The 20,147-nt window shown below is 39.7% G+C and overlaps 1 protein-coding gene across 2 annotated transcripts in view; it reads left to right on the top strand.

Moving 5' to 3' along the window:
- The window catches only part of SGTB (small glutamine rich tetratricopeptide repeat co-chaperone beta), a 38,822-nt gene that overhangs the window by 6,460 nt on the left and 12,215 nt on the right, over window positions 1-20,147 (top strand). Inside the window, exons 3-8 of one of the 2 annotated variants that reach the window (XM_073344082.2) lie at window positions 1,944-2,047; window positions 2,868-2,937; window positions 10,899-10,998; window positions 13,226-13,330; window positions 15,645-15,783; window positions 15,883-15,945. In XM_073344082.2, coding sequence (XP_073200183.1) covers window positions 1,944-2,047; window positions 2,868-2,937; window positions 10,899-10,998; window positions 13,226-13,330; window positions 15,645-15,783; window positions 15,883-15,945 — 581 coding nt within the window. The remainder of the gene's footprint in view (window positions 1-1,943; window positions 2,048-2,867; window positions 2,938-10,898; window positions 10,999-13,225; window positions 13,331-15,644; window positions 15,784-15,882; window positions 15,946-20,147) is intronic. The other variant, XM_073344083.2, reaches the window with a different exon arrangement.

Below are 20,147 nucleotides of genomic sequence, written 5' to 3'. Positions count from 1 at the left end.
ATTATTTATATATGACAGTTAATACTTTATATTAAATTGTTAAGAGAAACTGGATACCCGGTTCCATTGATTCTCTGGTAGGCATTATAAAAGTACTATTGATATAATTCACATTATTGTTAATGGAATTGTGCATGAAGTTTTCCACAGAACATGTACTGCATGGAAATGCAGTGGGATATTTTACTTGCCTTTCACCTCAGAAGATAAGATTTGAATATAGGTTACAAATAAAATTAGTTTGAAAGTCACCAGTTCACCATTAGATCTTCATTAACAAGATAAAATCAATATTCAGTTTACCATAATTACGTTTCTTGTCGTTGAGGTCTCGTGCAAGGAAGAGAAGGAATTTAACTCAGACCCTGAATTGTTTTTTACTGAATGACACAGAACCTGGTTAACATTACAGAACACAGAAGCAAACTTTCTGTGCAGTGTGTTAATAATTAGCCATGTACCCAATCAATATTAAAGAGTCATTGTCAGCATAAAATATGTAGGAATTTTACTTACTTTTGTTACTTTTAACTTACTATATGTTATAATTAAATCTATTTTACATTTTACCATTTATGCTGGGTATTTACTTTTAACATTTCTCTCAGGTGGGACGATAAAAAACAGATTCCTTAACATCAGTTATTGTTAATTTTTAGTAGATTTTCCTTTCCGATTCCCCTACACTAGCTCAATATTATCATTGTTCAGATTCACAATGTCACATCTGAAAGTTAAAATTAGAATGGACCCTCAACACCCAAGATCCTGATGCCCCCTTAACTTTTGGGAAGTTCAGACCCTGATTTGAATTTGGTTTCTTGAAGTTATCTCTGGTTTAAATTAAAAAAAAAAAAACACCCTGTTTTTATTAAATTTTATTAAAATATTTAAAAAAACCAATAAGAATAAGTTTCTATTCATATCCGTTTTAAAAAAAACAAACATTTCATACCCTTTTTCAGTTTTGATTCTAAAACTAGCAGACAATGTACCTTAATGGGAGTCATGCTGCTGGATTCCCACACAATGTGTTGAATACTTGCCCCATAACCTTAAGATACATGAATGAGACACCCTCTCTAAGCTATGTATAAAGATTATAGTCTTTGACTGTGTCTGCAAACACTTAAGCATGTCACTGATGTGCAGTCCTATAGACATAATTGGAACTGTTTACATGAGTAAAGTTATGAACTTGCTTAAATGTTTGGAGGATTGGGGCCCTCTGATCCTGGGAAGGGATCTGCTCTTGTGGATCCTTAGGCTCGGGCATCAGTGGGACTTTGTGTGAGTGCAAGGGACTTCGCAGGTGGATTCCTTTGCAGGATGAGAGCCTATGATTAATGAGGCAGCTATTAGTAGAAATCTTTGGTTTGCATAGTAAAAATGGACACATTTGAAAACAGTAATTATTACTTAGATATTTCAGTTTAGAATTGGCCCATCTTTTGTGTTACACATAATGTCAGAAATGTGGTGCTTTCACGCATCTAATTATATGTAGTAGACAATTATAAAAATAGCAGTTTTTTATGTGTAGCTGGTTTATATGTCTGCATTACATATATATGTACTGTTTTATCTTGTTTTTAAATTTAGTCGTAGGTCAAAAATGGAATAAAAAAAAGTGAGTATTAAAAGAAGTGTGTCTGGGTGAGGAATTAAGTTTGGTGGCTGAGCTATATCTAGACACTAAAGAGCTTCTGCCTCTATTGCCTTGCAAAGTTGCCTAGTAGAGACTAAATAGGTTATTTATTTTGTCTTTCCATTGGGGGAACTTCTCCAAAGAACTGCCTTTTGTTTTTAGGCTTAATTAGCCAACAAATATGTCAGGAAGCGTACCTTTGCCTTATTTATTTTTAGTTTTATTAGTTAGTTTTATTTACACATTTCTATTGAGAAAATGATTTTTTTTTAATCATGATTTCATTTCTTTGAAGTTGCAATTCAGTGTTTGGAGACTGTTTTTAAGATTAGCCTAGAAGATACGCATCTTGCAGTGCCACAGCACTTGACAGAAATGTTCTCAAATTCTTTTCACAAGGTAAGAATTGATTTTAGTCTTTAGGGTTACTTTATCATTAGCCAGTTAAGATTGTGACTATGGTGTGGAATCTTAAAATGTTATATATGTCAAAACAATGTGGAAACTTGATAAAAATGATGTTCAGATGAAATTCTTGTAATAGGTAGGGGAACAGGATAGTTTTTGGACTCTGACAGGACATAAATTCAGTCAAATCAAAGATAACCCATGTAAAATATGTTACTAAAAAGAATGGGCTTCTTTCTATCATGAAGGATACTTGCCCTCAGTGAAACTTAGGCATTTTGCAATTCCAAAGACAGTTGACTAGAAACTGATTGAGGTCAGCCACAGCTTCCTGGTCCCTCTGTCCCCAGCTCCAGTGCGTATCCCCTCCATGGAGAAAATGTAGTCTCTGAAAGTATTCCATACCACCAGTTTAGGTAAGACTAAAAGCTATACTTTTAAAATTCAAAGGGGTCCAACATAGGAAAAATACTGTTGGCGCCAGGAAAGCAGAGAGAAAATTTGGGAGGAAGAAAATGGGGATATCAGAGGTCATACTAAAAAAAAAACAAACCCCACTTTCCTGGGGCAGAGGAATATTGTTGTAAGATTTTTAAGTGGGAACAGACAACTATCTTGGTCTAGTGTGTATTACAGAAATGGTATGATCGCTTGCTGACGTAAGGTCTAATGGTGCAATCACTAAAAGGTATCTGTGTTTACACAACCCCTTTCAGGATGAAGGTTGTGGAAGAAGCCATTAATGTAGCCAGAGCCTAGACCTGAATCAGAATATACTTCTGGTTTATTTATTTGTTTATTTTTAATGTAGAATGACATGTTGCCTCTCTCCGATTCGTTGCCAGAAGATATTGAAAAGGCTGACCAGCTGAAGGATGAAGGTGCGTAATTGATAAGGATGTGTCATGCTGTCTGGAGTAGCTCATGACCGTGAGTGCCAACCTCAGGGGAGACTGTCAAAAAGCAGGGCAGAAACCCCAAACTGGTTGAGAAAACTCCTTTGTTTTCTCCAGTACTTTGAGCTGCAATGTGTGAGCTCTGTATTTAGCTTCCAGTTGTTCCATGCATCTGTGGTGGGTTGTCTCCTCAGCCTCTTCGGTTTCTTTGATCTTCTTGATCTGGAAGTCCACCATCAGTCTCTGGGGCTTACGTTCTTCCTGAGCTGCTCGATACAAACAGTCAAACCAGTTCCACTGCAGCAGTCTCTATGGAATCTGGGGCAAGTGGGTGCTTAGCTCCTGATCTGGGCATTTCTGTTTATTGGATATTCCTCTCTGCTTACATAACGTTTCAAGGTCTTTTGTCTCAAGACCATAACTGTGGTCCATTCGTGTCTATTTTTTAACCTTTAAACACTCTCAATATCAAGTTTTAACTTTTAACAACTCTGGATTATGATCTATAAATCCAATTGACCTGTAACATGTGAATCCTGCCACCTATTATCAAATGTTATACTGTCTGGAGTGGCTCCTGACCATGAGTGCCAATCTCAGGACAGACTGTCAAAAGCCAGGGCAGACGCCCCAAACTGGTTGTGTGGTGTATAATTAGATTTCACCAACCCAGTAACAAGTTTGAACTCCTAAAGCCCTATAACAGTTTTACCATGGAATCACAAACTGTCCCCTTGGTCATCCCAGTCTATTTTGCCACCCAGGCAAGCTGACTATGTGATAGATGGTCACTTTACACCAAAAAACACAACAATATTCAGGTTACTTCCAATCCCAAAGGACCAGTCACTTATCCCAGGTCATTTGTACTCAGATCTCAACCAAAGACAATGCCTGTAGCCAATCCTGTAATAAATTAACTAAAGATTTATTAACTAAGAAATAAGAGCGTTATTTACAAGGCTGAAACAGGAAACACACTCACAAATGAGTTACTGTCTTAGTTTTAAAAAAGGTAGTATAAGTTTCTGTAATAAGCAACTCTATATGACCTTTAGGGCCTACCTGTGCCAAGCACCATGAGGATCTCTTGCTTATGCTTAGGAATCTTGGCCCCTCAGAGACCAAACAGCATAAAGACACAAGTTTCTCCTTGTCAGGGATTTTTTTCTCTCCTTCACCCCAGATTCCAAGCTGGTGGGGTGAGTTCATGTGCAGGTTTCCCCTTCCTGGAGGGAGTTAGAAATGCAGTCAACAAGGTATTTGTCCCTTGGTGCTACACAATGCCTCATTTGCCTACAGTGGACCATCTTATGTGCAGAACGAGCACTTTACCTTAATTAATGCTTCTTTTCCTCTTTGGCAGGTTACACAATTAGAGGTTTACAATGCTAACATTCAATATAACTCTATACCATGGGCTACAGATATTATAAGTAGGATTAATACATGCAGCATTCCATTAAGTCTAAACAGTAAGCACATTCTTATAATACTAATGCCTATTTTAACTATACTAATCCAGAGGTAAGACAGACTGCTTTCCAGCTATGCGTTTGTCAGTGACGCCCTGGGTCTTGTCATGAGCTGGCACCTTGTCAGCCAGCATCACAGGGAGTAATAATTTCACGCTGTCCTGGGTTTTGGCAATATTAGGGTGTTGGCATAGCTCAGTCAGTGGCAGTATTGTATCTGGACTACAAGTTCCATGTGAAAACTTGGGCTTATAGCTAATGCTGACAGTGTAGTGCAGTACCAGGGATGTGGTATTATGGGGTCAGAGCTGTGCTTCATGGGAGATATAAAACCGAGGTTCATCCTGTCCCTTTGCTGATGGCTGGTTAAGAGGAAGTTAAAACAAGGGAAAACCATGAAGCCCTGGCTAACATTCCCTATTTGAGTAGTAGAGATTCTAATGAATGCATGGCTGTTGTTGAGCACATTATGGCTTCCTGTATTTGCCAGTACAGTTTCTACTCAACAGTATCCAATTCATTACTTTGTAAAGGGTATGCAATGGTTTGAGTATAAATTATCTTCAAAGTGCAGAAGGCCCTCAGCACCCAGTGCAGTCACTGGGTTTTTATTTTCAAATCCTGGCCCCAGTGAAGTCAATGGAAAGCTCCCACTGACTTCATTAAACCCTAGATTTTACTCATTATATAAAACAGTTTTACATTATGTAAAATCACGGTAAAATGAGTTATGTTCCTAATTTAAAAAATCCATTTCCAGATTCTTTTGCATTGGACTAATTTAAAATATGTGGAGTGCATGTGGTAGGTTTTAATGTTAATGAAAGTAAGAAGTGTAGCACTGTTTACAGATATGCAGGGCTATTGAATAGATTAAGGCTTTATTTATATTGTAGTTTGGGTATAAATTCAGATTTGTAGATATTATGAATAAAACCCAGATTAGTATGTTTACATTTGAGAGGTGGAAGTAGCCTCCTGGGAAAAGTTTTTAATAAAGTGAAACGGAAAAAATTTGGCTGGATTTCAATAGGCAGCAGGTTTAAAACAAACAGAAGGAAGTATTTTTTCACATAATGCACAGTCAACCTGTGGAACTTCTTGCCAGAGGGTGTTGTGAAGGCCAAGACTTTTCAAAAAAGAACTAGATAAATTCATGGAGGATAGGTTGATGGAATGGCTATTAGCCAGGATGGGCAGGGATGGTGTCTCTACCCTCTGTTTACCAGAAGCTGGGAATAGGTGACACTTGATGATTACCTGTTCTTTCTCTCTGGGGCATCTGGCATTGGCCACTGTCGGAAGACAGGATACTGGGCTACATGGACCTTTGGTCTGACCCAGTATGGCTGTTCTTACGTTCTTAGGTCAAGGTCTCTCATTTTAAATGGTCAGCTGCAGCTGTTGCAAATGACAAGGAATAATATATTCCACTCTTGGCTTTATAAAGTACACTTAAAAAAAAGCTTAGCTAGGTGATGAAGTGGGTCGTTAGCCTTTCATTTCTGGAGATATGAGTTCAAACCTGGTTAGGTCAGAAGTGAAAATTAATTGGAGAATCTTAACATAGTTGCTCTGGAATGGCTTTTCACTTCATTAACTGTCTGCTTCTATGTGGTGTTGAGCACCTTATGGAAGGTACAAAATGCCCTCAACACCCAGTGCAGTTGTTGGGCTTTACTGGTACTCAGCACCTCGTCAAAGTAGGCACTGTAGCAGTGTGTAATCTACTTCAATGTACAGTCTGATTTAAGGATAGACCATCTATTGAAATAGCAGGTTAGGAGTTGGGGGCATTGATAGGTCTGGCTGGAGATGCCTGGAAAGTGTGTCTGTCTTTTCCTAGTTAAATTCAAGCTTCTTGTCCTTACCTTCAGGGTCCTTCATAATTTGGTCCCTTCCTGCTCTTGTCACTCCAGCTTCCCTCAGCTCCTCCACTCTAGCCTCATGCACCTGCACGCATCTCATGGGCCTTGTTCACACTGTCCTTTATGCATGGAACATCTTCCCTGAACTTATTCATAAGCTACCAACTCTGTCCTTATTAATACCCCTCTCTGCTGTGATGCCTCAAAGGAATCAGCCAATTAATAATTCAGCAGCAAACTGGAGAATTGACACTTTGCATTATTATAGTTTTTAAAAAGCATTATTTTACACACACATACACACTTAATATATATTTAATTATATTCCCCCCCTCCCAAATATTTCGCTTGATTTCTTAGCTTCTAATCTCTGGAGCAGGAACTGTGGGTTTTGTGTGTGTTTGTACAGCACCTATGTATAATGTGGGGCTTGATCCTAATTAGGGCCTTTGGGCAATACTGCAGTATAAATATTATGTAATAATAGCTAGTGCTTCAGTTCCAGAAAGACACAAATTTATCCCTAAAGTAAAACAATTTGTTTTTCTTGAGGCATTTTTTCTGACACTATAATAAAATGTAATAAATTGTCATGGCTACTTTTCTGTTATGCAGAGTCCCAAATCCCACAATCTGAGCAGAACTAGCATCTCTGGCTGGATTCCTATGCTCTTGGAGTCAAATTCAGGGCTTGGGTTAGCAAGATTGGGGTAAATGGGTGTCAGCTTTGAATTTGGCTCCAAGTCTCAAGCAGTACTTTTTTCAGAATCGTAGCAGAGATTCCAAAGTCTTAGATTCGATGCATATGCAGTTATAAAACTTTTTTTTTTAAACTGGTAGGTAGGATATTACTAGGCCTACTAATAGTCCCTGTTATACAAGTATTGAGAATACTTGCTCGAACCTGCCCTATCTTACCTACCTAGTTATTTTTTACATTCTCACTGTTTCTTGACAGTGGAAGCATTATTTTTTTATGAGATTACAAGTTTGGTTGATAAAAGTAATAGTGTTGATGTAATATACTTAAACTTCTCTAAGGCATTTGATTTGGTACCTCATTGTTACTGGGGTTTTCAGAACCCTCAACAGTGGTAACTTAACTATTTCACTCCAGCTGTGTCAGGAATAAATCAATAGAAACACAGCAATTCTGTCTGATTAGAGATTAAATACAAGTCAGCGTGCTCTTATCTAATACTGCAGTTTATTAGATTTAAGCACACACAGACATAGGCAATAAGTTTAGAACATCCCAGATATTTACCTAACATCTGGAACAGTATTGAGTAATTAACAGCAGGTTCGCAGTGGCCGATTGGTCACCCAGCAGGGAGAAAGGGTGTTGGGAAAAACATCTCTCAAGATGGCTTCAGAGGACTGCTCCAAAGTACACTATGTTAGCTAGTCTTTTATAACTAACTTCTACAAAACACATAGTCATAATGACCCCTACTGGATCATCACTTTTCCTAACTTTCAATTAACTTCTAATATCATAGGAGCCCAGACTCAAGGTCTTCCAACCACCAAGGTTTTCAGTCTCAGTTGTTTACTTTCTTTCCCCTCCTCCCATTCTGATTAGCAGAAACTGTCAGCTAGATTTTGACTTTGCTTCTGAAAGCCTGTGTCCAAATTAATCTTTAAGTATGTGGTCTATTTCATTAATTCATAGTGGCTGAGTGCACATAATATGGTTGAAATTGGCTTGATCACATTTTGCGTACACACAAACCCAGGGTAACACCATGACAGTTTGATTAAAAAAACTAGAAAGAAAGAAAATTAACATAGCTTACATTAAATGGATTAAAATTAATTGACAAGTCTGTAAATGTAACTGTAAACAGGGAAGAATCATCAAGTGGGTGTGTTTCCAGTGGGGTCCTGCAGTGATTCGTTCTTGGCTCTATGCTATTTTACATTTTTATTAATGTCCTGGGATAAATTATAACATCATCACTGATACAGTTTGCAGATGACACAAAAATTGGGGATATGGTAAATAGTGAAGAGGACAGGTCACTGATTCAGAGTGATCTGGATCAGCTGGTCAACTGGGGACAAGCAAACAATATGCATTCTAATACAGCTAAATATAAATAATGTAAGCTATACTTACGGGATGGGGGGACTCTATCCTGGGATGCAGTGCCTCTGAAAAAGATTTGGGGGTTGTGGTGGATAATCAGCTGAACATGAGTTCCCAGTGTGAGACTGTGGCCAAAAGAGCGAATGTGATCCTGGGATGCATAAACGGGAATCTCTGGAGTAGAGAGGTTATTTTACCTCTGTATTTGGCACTGGTGTGACTGTTGCTGGAATACTGTGCCCAGTTCTGTTGCCTACAATTCAAGAAGAATGTTGATAAATTGGAGAAGATTCCGAGAAGTGCCACAAAAATGATTCAAGGATTAGAAAGCATGCCTTACAACAGTTGAGCCCTTTGAGTCTATCTATTTAGCTTAACAGAAGCTTAAGGGGTGACTTGATTATAGTTTATAAGTATTAGGGATGTAAATATCGTTTTAAAAGTTAACCATTTAAATTATTAAAATATTTCATTTAAATGGTTAATTGATTAAAAGGAGGGGGGCTGGGGTCGGGTTCAGCTGGCTGGCATGGCTGGGGCTGCTCTGGCTGGCTGGTGTGGCTGGGGTTGGGTTTGGCCGGCTGGGGCCGATCTGGCTGCGCAGCGCGGGGCCGCTGGGGTTGGCGGGTGGGCCAGCCTGGGGGTTAACGGTTAAGGCGGGTTAACCGGTAAGACCAGTGCTTACCAGTTAACATTTTACATCCTGAATAAGTATCTGCATAGGGAACAAATATTTAATAATGGGTTCTTCAGTCTAGCAGAGAAGGTTTAACACTATCAAGTAGCTGGAAGTTGAAGCTTGACAAATTCAGACTGGAAACAAGGTGTGAATTTAACGGTGACAGTAATTAACCACTGGACCCATTTACCAACGGTCATAGTAGATTCTCTCTCTCAGACAATTTGTAAATCAAATGGGATTTTTTCTAAAAACTGTGCTCTAAGGGTTATTTTGGGGAAGTGCCATGACTTGTGTTATGTAGGAAGGCAGATAAGATCATCACAATGGTCCCTTCTGTTTTGTAATCTAAGAAAAACAGAAACATGCTTAGCTGTTTTCAGTCATTGTCTGAGATGAGAACTGCCCCTTGCAGGTCTTTCTCGGTCACAGCTGCAGCCACACTGGATGGACCTGCCCAGTCTATGCATCCATAGTAACCAGTTGACTCACGCCCAATGCTAAAGAGAGAATTTACCTGACTAGGTGAAAAGTTAGTGACCTGTCACCTAGGCCTGTCATTCATTTCAAATTACATTATTGTTGGAATTAATTTGTGATCCATTAGCTATGTTACTAGACTCTACTCCCTGTTACGCTTACCTGGCTCTGTGAAGATTATGCATTCCTTCCAAATGGAAGTGACTTTGCTAATATGTGAAATATTTATGATTCAACTTCTCATACACAATTAGGTTACTTGTGGCAATATAGTATCAGTTATAACAGAGCTGAAAAGTTGGTATGGTTCTGTTAATTTGGAATGTTGGTTCTTTCACTGCCAATGGCTGAGACTGAAGGATCTCTTCCTCATTCAGCCGTGTGTCCTGCATAGGGAGGACTCGGCGCCTTCTGGAGCATGTCAGATCTCTGTACTCTCTCTACACTTTGTAGGATACTCTTCTTCGTTCATAATTTCTTTGTGGTGGTCCTTCTGTTACCTTGGCCCATTTGCCAGAACTTAAAGTTTTGTTAGTCTTTTCCTGTTAAATCTGAGCTTTTTCCCTGCCTGAGTGGGATTATGGCCTGTGCCTGTACTGCTGCCAGACATGGTGCAAGGGATGGGGAGAAAAGGAAGGCAGGGTCCTTTTTCCTTTTACTGTACTGGTGTGGCTTGGTGTTTTTCCTTTCCTCGATGCATAACATTTTTAGTCTCCTAAGAGTTGACTAGTGATGCATCTGCTGAGGTGTTGGTGAGTACTTTTGCATCTGAGTCATTTTATGGCACTTGTGGTATATGTGTCCTCAGCATCTTCATGAAAGAGCTAATGGTAGCTGCACGGGACTGTTCGTTTACCTGCCCATCTTTGTTTTCCTTGTTTTTAGAGTCTTCATATTATGGTTGTAGTTACAGGCAAGTTTGGGTGCATTAAATCAAAAAGGGTCTCCACATGTAGATCATTAAGTTGTGAGACCTGCTGGGATATCCATCCTGACCAATCCAAACTGCAGCTAAGTTATTGTGGTTGACCAGCCCACTGGGCCAGTTCCCTGCTGTTGAGGAAGGAACCAGTTTGTTGGGAACTGCCTTGTAAGTATGTAAAGTATTGAGAGGGCAGTAAACATTAAGTGTTGTGCTGCTTTGTAGATAACAGGTGTGTATGAAAAAAGCGTATTGTATATTCAGCAGACTAGTACAAAATCTTTTTCTGAAAAGTTAATCACAAAAGGCAACACAGTCCCAACTGCTTTGTGAGGTACTGTAGTATAGTGATTCTGCTCTGTGTTTATCTTTCAGGTATAGAATTACACCTTTAATTATCTTAAACCATCATTTTTACAATTTATTTCAGGTAATAATCACATGAAGGAAGAAAATTATGTTGCTGCAGTGGATTGTTATACTCATGCTATAGAGCTGGATCCAAATAATGCAGTGTATTATTGTAACAGGTAAAAAATAACAAAAAATCCCTTAAACTTCATAGAGATAATTGTAAAAAGAAAAACCAAACTAGATCAAAACAAGGTGAAGTGAAAAGCCCTCATTTTCAGCGAGTAACAACATTTGATTTATATCAGTTTGGTTATGCAAATTTTAAAATGTATCATTTCAACTATACTCAAATGGTTGTCTTCATTATATTTGTAGTGTGGATTTTAACTTTGTTTCAAGACTTTATTTGGTGACTGATGTTGGCAGCTTGAAGCAACTTCTATACAAGAAATTAGTAAAGGTCTGATTCAAAGCCCATTTGAGCTAGTGGGAGCCCTTCTATGGAATTCTAATGGATTGGGCCTAATATGCTTTAATTTTCCAGAGCAAAAAAAATTTGTAAAGTGCTTTGAAGTTGTAAAACGTGTTATAGGAGCTAAATACTTTTATGCCGGGATTATTGCAAAAGTAACAGTTCTACATAATGCACTTCTAATACAGATTTTACTCCTTAGTTACTAAACAAGTGAATTATGTAGTAGATAGAGACAAGCACAAGGAGGCAGAGGATCCACAAACATTTACTAAGATGGCATTACTTATTTAAGGCAGTAGTGCAGAGTTTGAACCATATCTTTTCTCTGATAAGACAGCAGTGCTATAAATTCTCTCTAGATGTAAACTGGTCATGTAGGACCTGATCCAAAGCCCATTGAAGCCAATTGAAAGACTCCCATTAACTCCAATAGCCTGTGAATAAGCCCAAAATGTGTGTAATTAGCAACACAACTAACTACTACTACTTTGATATTCAGTGAGTATGCAAAGCATGTGCAACTTGCAATGATTTTGTACTGTAAAACAGACCAAATTCAGCCTTGGCATAAGTGGGTACACCGCCAGTTGAAGTAATTTAAAACTAGGATTGAATTTTGCTCCAGAAGTTTTGAGGATGGTGTAGACATAAGTTGAAGCAGAGGAGAGAGGGGTTGCTTTACCTTAAGAAAACAGGAGAGCCGAATCAGGCTGATTCCTTATTTGGTTTGTTGAGTCTGTCTCTAAACATGAAAAAGAATTGAAGTGCATGCAGGGCTAAATACTGCCTTTGATTACACTCATGCAACTGCATTGACCACAGTGGGGTTGAACAGGTGTAAAGCGGTCCATATAATTAAAGACAATGAACACAACTCAGTAGGAAGGGAAATAATTTATTCCATCAAACCTAGACAAAGTATATAATTCAGAGGGCATAGTAGGAAAAAAGGTTTAAATAAAAAAAAAATCATTTTACACAGAATTTTTCATGGAAAACTAGCACAAAATGCTTTGCAGAATTAAATATTCCTCCTTCTGTAAAGTACCATTTTAACTATGGAAAGACTTAAGCTGGAATGTTTTTTCTGAATACTCTCAGACCATGGGAAAGATTGAATCTGAATACTGATCTGAACTCTTTGGCTTGGCCACTCTATTGCCTTAACTCATAAATCATATGTAAAAATAATGAGTGTTTCCCTGGTAAAGGTACAGTAGTAATTCACTGATTCAGAAATTATTAGGTCTCTTTATCCAGACTTACCTACCAGCATGAGTGGCATTACACACACAACTGTATTTCTACAGAGACTTTGCAAAAATCAATATAGATCAAATACCTACATGGTCAGTCAGTATAGAGTATATTCGAGCTCCTCTAGCAATTCTCCTGGAGCCAGGCACCTGAGGGATAGATGCCCTCAGCAGAAGGATTGTCATTGTGATATGAGACTGATAGGTACAGGCGTAAAGAGAGAGAGAGAGAGACCAAGTAGATCCTTTGAACTGTGAAGAGTGAAAACAAAAAGTAGTATTGCTGCAAAAGGGTGCCTGTACAAAATACTTGTTTTCCTAAATAGTCGTTATATATCCCCAAAAAATACCATTTGGCTTGTTGTAATTGATTTAATGATGTATTTTGTGTGTATCTGTATTTTGGTTCTCAAACGCTTTTCCACACTATTCTGTTTTTTGTAAGGTATGACTCTGTATAATTTAAGGCTCTAAGTCAGTAAGGCACTTTCACATGCTTAACTTTAAGCACTTGAACAGTCCCACTGAAGTCAAGCCAGGTGAGCAAATTTTCTATAATGTAACGGAGTAGTCAGTAGGATTAAACGTGTTCTTAATGTTAAGTGTAGTCTTTGGGGCCTAAATCTGGATGCTCAGACTTTTTTTAAATACCTTCTTTTCCCCCTACTTTAGGGCTGCTGCTCAAAGTAAGATCAGCAACTACAATGAAGCAATAAAAGACTGTGAGAGAGCAATAGCAATAGATCCAAAATACAGCAAAGCATATGGGAGAATGGGGTAAGATAATCCAGATTTATTTAAGCATTCAGGGCTAGATCTTTGGAAGGTGGAAATCAGTGTAGCTCTATTTAAATCAATGGGATAATTCCAGTTTGTGTTGACTGAAGATCTGGTGCTAAAAGTGCAGTTGTTTTCTATGACTGAAGCTGGCATGAGGTTCCATGTACATGCTCTCTCCTAGTGACTTCCTGTCAGATTTGCTCTGTTTACACTACAGATTTTTTTCTTCAGTTTATCAGCATTGCAAATTCAATCTAGGGAGTCAAACTGTGTTCTTTCTCGCTCCTAATCACCAGTAATTATTCTGTAACTGGAACAACAACTATTCTGTTAATGATAATTAATACAGAATAGAATCCAAGTCCCTCTCTCAAAAGTGTTGGTTTTGCCAAGCTAATAGGAGTACAAACTTATTTTTCTCAGCTAAATACACCTAGGAAGCAGATCTGTTGAGGTGGAAAGTGCTGTTTATTTAGTAATTCTTCTGACCCTAACATAGCACTCTTAAGTAAATACTGTTATGAATTCACATCTGCACACTTAGGGAAATTCATCCTTATGACTTTTTTTCCAATAGTCCCTGTGCAGAGCGGCTTTTGTGTTGGGGATATTTCCCAGGGTGCCCATGCAGTTGCTTTGTGACTTCTTCGTCCTGTCATAACTGGGTAGGGCAATCCATCGCTTAAGCTGTGGGAGTTAGAAACTAGGACCCTTGACACGAGAAATACAGGCCTTTACCACTTGAGTTACAAGCCTCTCTGGCTGATGTTGTAATAGTAACTTGTAGGCAAGACACTGTGATTACATTGACCCATAAATGCCAAAGCAGGTCTGACATTTCATGCGTCTATATGTCTATAGAGAATCAGACCCCCTCACCAGTAAGAGTGAAGTTCACCTGGTAAACCTCTTTAAAGAAATTTTAATAATAAAACAAATATCTAGTGTCAAATTCTTCCCTCAGAGGCACATACATGGCTCTAATTGAAGTCAGTGAGATCTGTATATGTGCATGTAATGTCTGACTTTGGTCCTTAGCTTTTTAAATTTCAAAACATGAATTTTAATTCTGAAAATTGAATGAATAGATGAATGCTGCTTCTGTGAATACTAATTGTCAAATCTAGTGAAAAATGTGAATATAGCACAGTGAGAGCTGTCTGGAAGGAGTAAATGGGATTATGCATCTTTACTACCCGAAGTTTTATGAATGTCTCCATGTTTGAAAGGGCTCTTGGCCCTAATCTGAAGGGAGAACTATGGCCAGCATAGTACCAGCTTCTGTAAATGTGTCCGTGCCAAAGTCTGTGGTCTGAAGTGCAGCAGACAATGACTTGGAAAACCCTTATATATTAGAAGTGTCATAGTATTACAATGAAACCCAACAAGACTACAGAAGAGGGACAAATTGTATTAAACATAAGATGACCATATAGGACAACACATATAAAATAGTTACTTATAGTAATTGTGCTTTGTCAGATGGTTGCCTATGTGGATAACGCTCTAGCATGCCACTAGTGCATGAGCTTAGAAGACTTGCCTAAGAAGTGTACATTGGGGCAGCTTGCTTCTCCTCTCCTTCCCATTCTGGGTTCCAAAGAGATTGCATTGCCCCAAACGTCTTTTAGTTCATATCACTAATTTAGGAATCCCTCTACAAGAGACTGCAAAGAAGTGGAGAAAATGAGCAGGGAGCATAGATCCATATGGGTAGGCATCTCAGGGAGCTGTAATTTCTGTGGTAAGTAAATAGGTTTTTTTCCTTGGAGAATTTCCCATATGAGTTCCAACTTCCCACTCTTAGGAGATTAACAGGTGGGCATGGGGACTGTTCATTTAAAAATGATTGCAGGACTGTTATTCTGAATTGCGTATCAGATTTAGAGCCCTACGTGAGAGAGCAACTCTGCGTGGATGTGGTTACCGAGCTCTAAGAAGCACCCTTGCATATTTCACTAATTGATAACTTGTGAAGGCATGGCCTAGAATAGAGCCAGAAGCATTTGGCATTTTCCTTGGCGGCAAAAAGTTCTTCATAAGGCTTGCCTGTAAGTGGAACATATGCAAGGCTGAGTTCTTGGGGGATCATCTGTGCTACAGAAAGTGGTCTGACAAAAGTAAATGCCAGCGCCAGCCAATATGCATCAATATTTACATTCTGGTAGTAAACTTACATGTATTTTGGAATGATCAGGATCTAAGTTAGTTGTGAGATTCTCTCACTTACTCCTGGGCTAATTAGATCCAAAACTGTTAGTACCATTACTTCTTTGATGTGCTCATACTGGCTTTCTTTATTTCACACTAGGTTGGCCCTGACCTCTATGAACAAATACCAAGAAGCAATTACCAGTTACCAAAAAGCACTGGTTCTTGATCCAGAAAATGACTCTTACAAGTCAAATATGAAAATAGCTGAACAGAAACTAAGAGACCTCTCCAGTCCTGTAAGTTACCTTAATTAGTTTTTCTTTTCAGTGAGGTTTTTTAATAACTCAAATGGAATTTCCTAGACGTAGTAATCTTCAGATATTATTTGTTTTCAGACTGGAACAGGACTGAGTTTTGACATGGCAAGCTTGATAAACAACCCAGCATTCATTAGTATGGTGAGTATTTTAAGTATATTGTGTTGCTTTTAATTAAGAAACAGAATGTAAAATGTTTTAAATATTACTCCTGCTTCAACAAAGGAAGATGGTTTTAATGCTTATCATAACTAGTGTATACATCCAAAGCACAGGACTTGGTGGTGATGCGGGACTTCAACTACCCAGACATCTGTTGGGAAAGTAACACAGCAGGGCACAGATTATTCAACAAGTTCTTAGAATGTATTTGAGACCATTTTTTATTTCAGAAGGTGAAGAAAGCCACTGCGGAGAGGCTGTTCTAGGTTTGATTTTGACAAATAGAGAGGAACTGATTGAGAATTTGAAAGTGGAAGGCAGCTTGGGTGAAAGTGATCGTGAAATGAGAGAGTTCATGAGTCTAAGGACTGGTAGGAGGGAAAACAGTTCAAAAACATAATAGATTTAAAGAGGGCAGACTTTAGCAAACTCAGGGAGTTGGTAGGTAAGATCCCCTGGGGAAACAAGTTGAAAGGGAAAAACAGTTCAAGAGAGTTGGCAGTTTTTCAAAGAGACACTATTAAGGGCATAAGAGCAAACTATCCCATAGTGTAGGAAAGATAGGAAGTATAGCAAGAGACCACCTTGGCCCAACCAGGAGAATTTCAATAACCTGAAACTCAAAAGACAGTCTTACAAAAGGTGGAACCTAGGTCCTACAAAAAGTGGGGAGGGAAAAGGATGAATATAAACAAATAATACAATTATGTAGGGAAAAAATTGGAAGGGCCAAGGCATAAAATGAGATTAAACTAGCTAGAGAAATAAAAGGAAACAAGAAAACAGTCTACAAAGCTAGAGGAAGACCAAAGACAGGGTAGGTCCATTACTCAATGGGGTGGGGAGGAAACAATAATAGAAAATATGGAAATGGGAGAAGTGCCAAATAACTTTTTTGTTTCAGTTTTCACCAAGAAGTTGAGTCGCAATTGGACAACTAACTTAATGAATGCCAGTGAAAATGAGGTAGGATCAGAAGCTAAAATAGGGAAAGAACAAGTTAAAAATTACTTAAGTTAGAGGTCTTCAAATCACCAAGGCCTGATGAAATACATCGTAGAATACTCAAGGAGCTGACTGAGGGGATATCTGAGCCATTAGCGATTTATCTTTCAAAAGTCAGGGAAGACAGGTGATATTCTACAGGACTGGAAAAGGGCAGATATAGTGCCAGTCTATAAAAAGGGAAATAAGGACAACCTGGGGAATTAGTCCAATCAGGTTAACTTCAGTACCTGGAAAGATAATGGAGCAAATAATTAAGCAGTTAGTTTGCAAACACTTAGAAGATAATAAGGTGAAAAGTAACAGTCAGCATGGATTTGTCAAGAACAATTGTGTCAAACCAACCTAATAGCTTTCTTTGACAGGGTAACAAGCCTTGCGGATGCGGGGGAAGTGGTAGATGTGATATATCTTGACTTTAGTAAGGCTTTTGATACTGTCCTAGATGGAGCTACTATAAGATGGGTGCATAACTGGTTGGAAAACTGTTCCCAGAGAGTAGTTCTCAGTGGTACACAATCAAGCTGGAAGGGCATATCGAGTGGGGTCCCGCAAGGATAAGTTCTGGGTCCGGTTTTGTTCAGTATCTTCATCAATGATTTAGATAATGGTATGGAGAACACACATATAAAGTTTGCAGATGAGACCTATCTAGGAGGAGTTGCAAGTGCTATGGAGGATAAGATTAAAATTCAAAATGATCTGGAGAAGTGGTCTGAAGTAAATAGGATGAAATTCAATAAGGACAAATACAAAGTAGTCCACTGAGGAAGGAACAATCAGGTGCACAAAATAGAAAATGCCTGCCTAGGAAGGAGTACTGCATGAAAGGCATCTGGGGGTCATAGTGTATCACAAGCTAATTGAGTCAACAGTGTAATACTTGTGCGCGCATGCGCACACACACACACAAAAGCAAACATCATGCTCGGATGTATTAGCAGGAGTGTTGTAAGCGAGACACGAGAAGTAATTATTTTGCTCTGTTGTGCAGTGATTAGGCCTCAACTGGAGTATTGTGTCCTATTCTGGGTGCCACATTTCAGGAAAGATGTGGATAAATTGGAGACAGTCCGGAGAAGAGCAACAAAAATGATCAAAGGTCTAGAAAACATGACCTATGAGGGAAGATTGAAAAAATTGGGTTTGTTTAGTTTGGAGAAGAGAGGTCTGAAGGGGGACATAACAGTTTTCAAGTACATAAAAAGTTGTTACAAGGAGAGGGAGAAAAATTGTTGTTTTTAACCTCTGAGGATAGGACAAGAAGCAATGGGCTTAAATTTCAGCAAGGGCAATTTAGGATGGACATTAGGAAAAACCTCCTGTCAGGGTGGTTAAGTGCTGGAACAAATTGCCCAGGGAGGTTGTGGAATTGCCCAGGGCTGCTAACTGCCACAATCAGCAGAGGGGCAGGCAGCTGGGTGTGAGTTCCCCCACCTTCTCAGGGACAGTGGGGCTCTGGCTTCCGGCTTCAGCCCTGGGATGGTGGGCGGCAGGCTCCAGCTGTGGGGCTTTAGCCCTGGGCTCACCACCCACTTTCCCCCATCACCCTTGGTCCCCACCACCTTCTCTGGTTGCAGGGCTTCGGGCCCCGGCCGTGGGGCTTCCAGCCCTGGCCCCCAGTCACACAGTGGAGGACACCAGCCTTAGGCTCACCATCTGCTCCCCATCACCCCTGGCCCCCCCACTGCCACAGGCTTTGGCTGCATGGTGGCAGGCTCCAGCCTGTGAGGCCCCAGGATCCAGCCGTGGGTGTTGAACATAGACTCAATACCCCCTGCCCCCAATCGCTCTGCGCCCCTGCTGTATCCTGTGAGCCTGAGTCAGCTGACCAAGGCCAGCTGCCGCTGTGCCATGGGTCTTTTATTGTAGTGTGGACGTACCTTGAGAGACTCCATTGCCTTTATTCCTGGTGAAGACCTGGCCACTGCGTTCAGGTTTAAAAATTCCCTAAGGGATAAAGTGACCTTATGTATTAAATTGATCAAAAGGTAGGTTTAAAGAGTGTGTGTATTCTCAACATGTGCCTAAACCTACACTTAAATCATACAAGGTTTGCCACTCTGGTATATTTGGTCTTTCCATACTTATGTATGTGCCTACCAGCATTTGTATGTTAAGTATAACACAGGCACCACTATAGTAAAGTGGAGGTTGACTAAAATGGACTAGTCAAGCAAAGCACTTTGGGTTCACTTTATGCAATGTCCATTTTAATTAGGCCTCCTTATAACTCTGTGCTGCAGTGCTCCCTCTTCAAATCCTTACAGGCCATCTTTTCCCTGCAGAACCATAGACATATGGAAAGAGACCTATTACGTCATTTAGTCCATCAATTTATGTCACAGACCTGGTCAGGATCCCCTTGCCAGTTGCCCACTAGATTAAGGACCCAGCTTCTGGGTCCCCAGGTGTTTTAAGCCTCTCAGAGCTTGAGCAGAGTCCAGCCGTTGGCCTGATCTTGGGGTCCCTAGGTACACACTCAGGGTGCTGACATGCTGTCTAGTAGGGATGTAAATACCATTTTAAAAGTTAACTGTTTAAATGGTTAACCGGCTGAGGCTGCTCCAGCTGGCACTGGGATGCTGGTGCCGGCTGGCCTGGGGGTTAACAGTTAAGGTGGGTTAACCGGTAAGATTAATACTTACCGGTTAACATTTTACATCCCTACTGTCTAGCACCTTCTCCTGAGAGCTGGAACCTGCTATCCAGCTGCCTAGCTCCTATGCTCATTGCTGACCCTTCAGACTCCACTGTACTTAGGTCTGGTCTACATTAGAATTAGGTCGACACAAGGCAGCTTACACCGATCTAACTATGGAAGTGTCTACACTTAAATTTCACTGGCCCCCCATGTAACTGCCCAGCTATGCTGACTTGACTCTACCTCCGCAAGTGGTTGAGTCAAGGTTGATGTAGTTAGGTTGACGCAGTGTCAGTGTCGATACGGCGTTGCTTACATTGACTGTTAACTGGCTTTCAGGAACCATCCCACACTGACAATACATAAGTACAAGAGCTGCTGGTGAGGATGCACACTGCCGACACAAGTAGCAAAGTGTAGACACCCACAAGCAATGTAATTAATGCAGAGGCTGTTTGCCTTTGTAAATTAGGATGACTTAATTTTGTAGTGTAGACATAACCTTAAACACATCCTCTTTCAGAATTCTGCC

This window comes from Lepidochelys kempii, chromosome 5 (genome assembly GCF_965140285.1).
Source record: "Lepidochelys kempii isolate rLepKem1 chromosome 5, rLepKem1.hap1, whole genome shotgun sequence".
NCBI lineage: Eukaryota > Metazoa > Chordata > Testudines > Cheloniidae > Lepidochelys > Lepidochelys kempii.
This window is presented reverse-complemented; position numbering and strand designations above follow the sequence as displayed.